The 8305-nt window shown below is 36.5% G+C and overlaps 1 protein-coding gene across 1 annotated transcript; it reads right to left on the bottom strand.

Moving 5' to 3' along the window:
- Positions 1-567: 567 nt before the first annotated feature.
- On the bottom strand, positions 568-1482 carry LOC136167388 (olfactory receptor 2T8-like). Its single transcript, XM_065934987.1, has one exon. The coding sequence runs from the start codon at positions 1480-1482 to the stop codon at positions 568-570; it is 915 nt and encodes a 304-aa protein (XP_065791059.1).
- Positions 1483-8305: the final 6823 nt, after the last annotated feature.

Raw genomic sequence — 8305 nt, 5'->3', positions numbered from 1 at the left:
CCTACTGCACAGTTTCATTGATATTAAATTCTAGTATACAGTAAACTAATGGATAGAGATACGAATCAGACCATTATGTGTCTCTGGGTTGAGTGACTTCACTAGAAAAAGAGAAGAGGGACATTTCTAGTCTCATGAAAGTTTTGTCTCTTGGTACTGGGTGTAAGCTATAAGTGCATGTGCTATTGAAACTAGTTGAAAGTTAGCCTAAACATGTGAGTATTCTAGTGTTCATAAGTTATACTGCAATTAAAAAAAAAAAAAAAACTTCAATAATGTTTGACTACTCAATCTTTCAACAAATATTTATTGTGGGGAGGGTGGTGTAGGAGCATTTTAATAAAGATTTGTGATCAACAGATTTTTAATAACCAGTAATCTACTTTGTTGATGACAGTTTAGTAAAGAATCTAAAGCTAGATGCCTATCTACATTTCAAAGTACAGCAGAAATAACAGTTACAGATAAAATGTGTATGTAACTTCTCTCAAGAGAATCTTGTATAATCACTTTGCACAGCCTTGAATTCTAGGGCAAGTCAACGTAATCTTATTCACAGGCAGCACATCAGTCCATACACTTTCTCAGAGCTCCCTTGACTTCACTGTTCCTCAGACTATAGATGAGGGGGTTCAGCACAGGGGTGAAGATAGTATAGTACACTGACACAACCTTATTGTAGTTAGCTGACCTGTAGGATTTAGGTCTCATGTAGGTAAAAATGCCAGCTCCAAAAAAAAGTCCCACCACAGACAGGTGTGAAGAGCAGGTGGCAAATGCCTTCTTGCGGGCTTCATTAGAATGCATCTGGAGAACAGCAGCAAGGATGAGACAATAGGAGATCAAGATGAGGAAAATGGGGATCAGGAGCATTAACACACAGCAGATGTACATGACATACTCAAAGACAGAAGTGTCAGCACAAGCCAAACGCACAAGAGTGGGGGCCTCACAAAAGAAGTGATCGATCTCATGTGTCCTGCAAAATGAGAAGTTCAAGGTAGCTGCAGCCTGCATGAGCCCATCAGCTGTGCCAAGGAACCAAGACCCCAAAATCATACTTAGGCATAATTTCCAACTCATGAGGACTGGGTATCTCAGTGGATGACAAACAGCAACATAGCGGTCATAGGACATAGCTACTAGGATGAAGAACTCACCCCCTCCTAAAGTGACGAAAAAGAAGATCTGGAACCCACAGCCAGCAGGGGAGATGAACTTCTTTCCAGTCAAATAGTCAACAGCCATTTTGGGCACAATGGTGGAAATCAGCATCAGGTCCATGAGGGAGAGTTGGCTCAGTAGGAAGTACATGGGCCTGTGGAGTCGGGGGTCCAGGAGAATCAGGAAAAGCATGAGGGTATTGCCAACTAGGGAAGTGAAGGCAATGATAAGAACCAACACAAAGAGAAATCGGTGGGCTCCAGTGTGGTTAAAGAGACCTAGGAGAATGAAGTCTGCAGTGATATTCCAGTTTTCCATGATTTCAAACAAGAGTGATACAGCAAATGGAGAAATAGATGATAATTACATATAAATAATATATTAAAATCTATTGAAGCACACTAAAGTCCAATAATTTTTGATACTGATTAAACTTTAAAGGCATCTTTACTTTCAAAATAAAAATATTTATATTTTTATGCCTAGGTCATGGAAGAACTGAGTCTGAAAATGGAAACATAATTTGCAATTGTTAGTGCATTTACTTCAAATTTGCCAAGCTATACATTGAAATCAACAATGACCTTCTTACAATATTTCCCCCAAAAGTAACTCTCTAATACTAAATGCAAGCTTTGAAAACTGAAAGGGCATTTTGCATAAGGAGAAGTTTTACATGCAAAGTCACAGAAACACAAACTTTACTGAATAAAGAAAAATAAATAAATAAAATTTCTTATTTCTCCACGTAAGTTCAGCCACTCAGTCCTGTCTGACTCTTTGCAACCCAATGAACTGCAGCATGCCAGGCTTTCCTGTCAATCATCAACTCCCAGAGTTTGCTCAAACTCATATTTTATGTAAACACAGAGCTAAATTAATTTATCCTTCAGTTTCAGGAAGATCTTACTCCTTAAAAGCATTTCTATCTCCGAAATCCTGGAACGAAAACCATTCTATTAATAGCTAGTTGAATAAATGCAACAATAACTGCAGGAGTAAGGATGCTAATTCAGCTTCAAAGATAAGCTGTGATTTGATGAAGTTACACAGCAGGAGTCCACTTCTTCCACGGTGACTCCTTTTACCCCATTTTTCACATCCATCCCATACTAGATTGCAGTTAAGAAGGAGAAAGGTATTGCAAATGGCTCATTCAATCCTTTATTCTGTTGCTTGAGTATCATCATTGTACTGGCAGCATTACACTGAAGGGTTTTAGCAGGTTGTTGCAAAGTTAAATATCATGAAAATACAATTTCTATTTGTCAAATGTATTTCATTTTCCAAAGCTTGGTGATCTGCACACTGTTGTATCTCTAATAATCAGTCCGAACCACTAATAGCTATATGCAATCCTAATTATAGCCCTCAGTATCATTCTTCTGAAGGACCTCAAACCATCCTAACTTATGTTTTTGAGTTGAAGCCTTATTTTTCATTGTTTCCATTAATTTTATTGTTGAAGTTTGATAGAACTTTAAAAGTGTTTGCAATTTAATGTAGCTCAGTGACTTTAGGGTGTTTGGCAAGTTTCTAAAATTAACTTAAGTATACTGTCAATACAGTAGAATTAAATATTTCCATACTGTTGTGAATCCATCACCAATATTAATCCCCAGACTCCTCCTCACTTCCAACTGAAACTATTAACAATTAAGCAGTCATTATCCAATTCCCTTTCTCATCAGTTCCAGGAAATCACTGGTCTACTTTCTATCTCTATAAATTTTTCTATTCTAGAAACAATAGATAAATCATACAGCACTGTTTTTGTTTGCTTTTTGATTATCTTATTTCCCTTATCATATTACCCTCACAGTTTGTCCATGCTATAACATGACTGTGTGGATCATAATAAACTGTGGAAAATTATTCAAGAGACGGGAAGAGCAGACCACCTGACCTGCCTCCTGAGAAATCTGTATGCAGGTCAGGAAGCCACAGTTAGTACTGGACATGGAGCAACAGACTAGTTCCAAAGAGGAAAAAGAGTACATCAAGGTTGTATATTGTCACCCTGCTTATTTAAATTATATGCAGAGTGCATCATGAAAAAGTCTGGTCTGCATGAAGCACAAGCTGGAATCAAGATTGCCAGAAGAAATATCAATAACTTCAGATATGCAGATGACATCATCCTTATGGCAGAAAGTGAAGAACTAAAGAGCCTCTTGATGAAAGTGAAAGAGGACAGGGAAAAAGTTGGCTTAAAGCTCAATATTCAGAAAACTAAGATCATGGCATCCGATCCCATCACTTCATGGCAAATAGATGGGGAAACAGTGGAAACAGTGGCTGACTTTATTTTGGGGGGGCTCCAAAATCACTGCAGATAGTGACTGCAACCATGAAATTAAAAAGGCACTTACTCCTTGGAAGGAAAGTTATGACCAACCTAGACAGCATATTAAAAAGCAGAGACATTACTTTGCCAACAAAGTTCCATCTAGTCGAGACTATGATTTTTCCAGTAGTCATATATGGATGGGAGAGTTGGACTATAAAGAAAACTGAGTGGTGAAGAACTGATGCTTTTGAACTGTGGTGTTGGAGAAGATTCTTGAGAGTCCCTTGGACTGCAATGAGATCCAACCAGTCCATCCTAAAGGAAATCAGTCCTGACTATACATTGGAAGAACTGATGCTGAAGCTGAAACTCCAATATTTTGACTACCTGATGCAAAGAACTGACTCATTTGAAAAGGCCCTGATGCTGGGAAAAATAGAGGGCAGGAGGTGAAGGGGACGACAGAGGATGAGATGGTTGGATGGCATCACTGACCCAATGGACATGAGTTTGGGTAAACTCCAGGTGTTGGAGATGGACAGGGAAGCCTGGCATGCTGCGTTCTGTGGGGTTGCAAAGAGTCGGACACGACTGAGCGACTAAACTGAACTGAACTGAACCTGGGTCAGAATTTCATTCCATTGTAAGAATGAGCAATGTTCCTTTGTAAGCCTGTACTACATTTTATTTATAAATTCATTTCCATTTATGGGCATTTGTGTTGCTTCCCCTCCATTTTTGTATATAGGTATCAATTAATTTGATGGGATTTTTTTATTAACACATGCATATGTTCACGCATGTTCAGTTGTATCTGATTCTTTGTGCCCCCATGAACTGTAGCTCACCAGGGTCCTCTGTCTGTGAAATTTTCCAGTCAAGAATACTGGAGTGGATTGCCATTTCCATCTCCAGGGGATCTTCTCGACCCTGGGATCAAATCCATGTCTCTTGCATCTCCTGCTTTGGCAGGAAGGTTCTTTACCAGCTGAGCCAACAGTGAAGCTCTCACACATGGTAATTATTTTTATTTTGTAAAGATAAATATATACAGCATGAATATTTTAAACTTTGTGTTTGATTTTTGCTTATATCATTCAAGAAAGGTTTTTATGTTTTTAAATAATAAATATAGCTTACCTGAATTTTCATTTTACAAAGCACATTTTCATACAATGATGCCACTTGTATTGAAACACGTCACCAAATATGAGATCATTAACTCTTAACTTTACAATGGACATAAGTGATATAGCTATGCATTTTATTTTTAGGTTTAATAAGTATAAACACAAGCAGTCATTATGAATATAAATGATCAGTCAGCATAATAGTGTTCAGATGATTTTATGGGAAGGTAAATGCCAACTGTTTCAATTAAACAAAATGAGTAGCAAATACTTTTCTTTCCTAAGATGTGATAATGTCTTATTATTTGTTTAATTAAAATTCCTATCTTTTCATATTACTAAATGAAATTGTTTGCCAATATTTAAAACACCTGTGACATGCGTGGAGTGTGCATGCAGTCTAGTCTGACTCTGAGACCCTGTGGACTGTAGCCCATCAGGCTCCTCTGTCCTTGGGATTTTTTAGGCAAGAATACTGGAATGGGTTGTCATTTCCTACTCCAGGGCATTCTCCTGACCCAAGGATCAAACCCTCATCTCTTGCCTCTCCTGCATTGGCAGGCTGGTTCTTTACCAGCCGACCCACCAGGGAAGTCCCCAGAATGCCCCTATGCAAGGGGCATTCTGAAGGATAATTTTTAACAAAATTGACTATGGAATCAAAATGTGGTGAAATTTTAAATGAGGACTTAACTCATCTTGCAAATAAAATATTTACAATGATATTAAGTGCAAGTATAAAAGTTTACTTCTGCCTAGTGTAGGAATAAAAATATTTATACTATAAAATAAATCCTTTCTTCTTTTGTCACATGTTTTCAGGATGCTAGAAATTTTTGTCATTTCTTCTGTCTTTATAGTCCTTCGTTTAGAATGGAGTTAAAATTGTGATATTTTTACTTTAAATCACAAACACATCATTTTTTACTATAGAATCAGAAGGCACAAGTATAACCTCTCTTATTTTCTCATAGAGTAATCACAAAATATTTAAAATTGCCTATGATCTTTTTCTATGTTTTTCTAATCCTTGTTGCCTTCACTTAACGTTAAAACTGTAAATTTTTCCCCCAGAATGTTGAGAGAGAGGATTTATTAATCTAGTTTGTAAAAAAATAAAATAACAACAGCCAAATCAAGTGTGGAATTGGCAGGTTATTACGTGTTTTAACCTGATGACTATGTCAGATAACATGTTTTAATTCTTCAGATTGTAGAATAGGTAATTAACTGGATCGTGTTTTTAGAAGTACAGAGAACATTATATATCTATGGACTTTCAAGAATTCAAATTTTGTAAGCAGAGCTGATAAATATTTAGAGATTAATACCACTTACTCATATAAGATATAAAATGTGAACTCCAATAGTCTGGATCTGCTTTCTATCTGAGTGGCATCCTCCTAATGTTATTCTTTGAGTGAAGGAAGGCTTTTCTAGTCTTGCAACATCAAACTTACTCAATAATGCTCAGCTGCAGTGACCTATTAAGGGTTCTGGCCTATTGCCATTTTTCTAAATTTACTATCCCATTAATATTCAGAGCTGCATAAGTATGACTCTTTGGATGCTGAAGCTGTTTACTTTTCAAGGATTTTAGAGATCCTCAGAGCATTAATGTACATCCCTACATGATTTCAAAATAATAATTCATTACAAGAAAAAAGTAAAATGTAAATAAGCCTGGAAAGAGATTTCTATTTGAAAACATGTTAAGGAGTAGATTGATCTGATCCTAGTATTACCTATTTAAACTTTAATAAGGAAGAAAGTTTAAAGAGTGTGTGATTGAAAGACAGGTCTTGGTCAAATTCAGCAGTTAAATTGATAAGGTCTATGGTAGAATTCAGCTGGTTTTTTTTTTTTCCCCCTTTCTGAGCTTACTAATTTTTGGTAGAATCACTGTGTATTATAAGTTCTATATTGTTTGTGTCTATATAATTGTATATAATTTTATGTTTATATGCTTGTGTCTGTGTAATAAAATCTATTATCATAATAAGGGCATTATAGCAGATTATATTTTTTTCTGCCAAAAGCTTTGCAATTTGATTCTATCTGGGATAAATGTTGCAATTTTATTATTGTTTTACTTTACATTTGCAGGGTCAAGGAAAAGCATATTTTTTCACTGCATTTTTACCACCCCAGTGATGCTGTCTAAGAGTAAATATGAGTATTACCTTCCACAATTGTAAGATACGTATGCATATATGTGTGTGTGTGTTTGTGTGTATATATATATGACTACAGTCATGAAATTAAAAAATTAAAAAAAAATGTTTGCTCCTTGGAAGATAAGCTATGACAAACCTAGATTGCATTAAAAAGCAGAGACATTAGTTTGCCAAAAAGTCCATATAGCCAAAGCTAATTTTTTTTAAGTAGTCATGTATGGATGTGAGAGCTGGACCATAAAGAAGGCTGAGTGTTGAATAATTGATGCTTTGAACTGTGCTTCTGGAGAAGACTCTTGAGACTCCCTTGGACTGCAAAGAAATCAAACCAGTCAATCCTAAAGGAAACTAATCCTAAATATTCATTGGAAGGATTAATGCTGAAGCTGAAGCTTCAATACTTTGGTCACCTTACATGAAGAATTGGCACATTAGAAAAGACCCTGATGCTGGGAAAGATTGAAGGTGGGAGGAGAAGGGGACAACAGAGGATGAGATGGTTGGATGGTATCACTGACTCAATGGGCATGAGTTTGAGTAAGCTTTGGGAGATGATGAAGAACAGGGGAATCTGGAGTACTGCAGTCCATCAGGTTGCAAAGAGTTAGACATGACCGAGCCACTGAACAACATTTATCTATTTATATATATATATGTAGTTATTGAAAAAAGATGACTCTGTAAAAACACGTGATATTGTAATTGCTTAATCCAAATGAGATGTAATAGTTGTTATTTTGTTTGTTTAAGGAAGGGAGAAAAGTCCAGATTTTAGTTGTTACCATTATAGGGATCAGTGAACTAAAATGAATGGGAAAAGGCGAATTTAATTCAGATGACAATTACATCTACTACTGTGGGCAAGAATCGCTTATAAGAAATAGAGTAGCCCAAATAGTCAGCAAGAGTCTGAAATGGAGTACTTGGGTGAAATCTCAAAAATGGCAGAATGATCTCAGTTCATTGCTAGAGCAAATATACATATAGAAATCCAACTCTATGCCCCAACCACTAATGCTGAAGAAGCTGAAGTTGAATGGCTCAGTGAAGACCTACAAGACCTTCTAGAACTAACACCATCATAGGGGATGGGAATGCAAAAGTAGGAAGTCAAGAGATACATGAAGTAACAGGTAAGTCTGACTTTGGAGTACAAAATGAAGCAGGGAAAAGGCTAACAAGAGTTTAGACATGAGAATGCACTGGTCATAGCAAACACCCACTTTCAACAACACAAGAGATGACTCTATACATGGATATCACCAGGTGGTAAATACTGAAATCATACTGATTACATTCTTTGCAGCTGAAGATGGAGAAGCTCTATACAGTCAGCAAAATCAAGACTGGAAGTTTACTGTGACTCAGATCATGAACTCCTTATTGCAAAATCCAGACTTAAAATTGAAGAAAGTACAGAAAACAACCAGGCCACTCAATTACAACCTAAATCAAATCTCTTATGATTATATGGTAGACATGACAAATAGATTCAAAGGATTAGATCTGATAGACTGAATGCCAGAAGAACTATGGACAGAGGT

The sequence above is a fragment of the Muntiacus reevesi genome, chromosome 1 (assembly GCF_963930625.1).
Source record: "Muntiacus reevesi chromosome 1, mMunRee1.1, whole genome shotgun sequence".
In the NCBI taxonomy this organism is placed as follows: domain Eukaryota; kingdom Metazoa; phylum Chordata; class Mammalia; order Artiodactyla; family Cervidae; genus Muntiacus; species Muntiacus reevesi.
The sequence above is the reverse complement of the archived record's forward strand: the minus strand, read 5'-3'. Positions and strand labels throughout refer to the sequence as shown.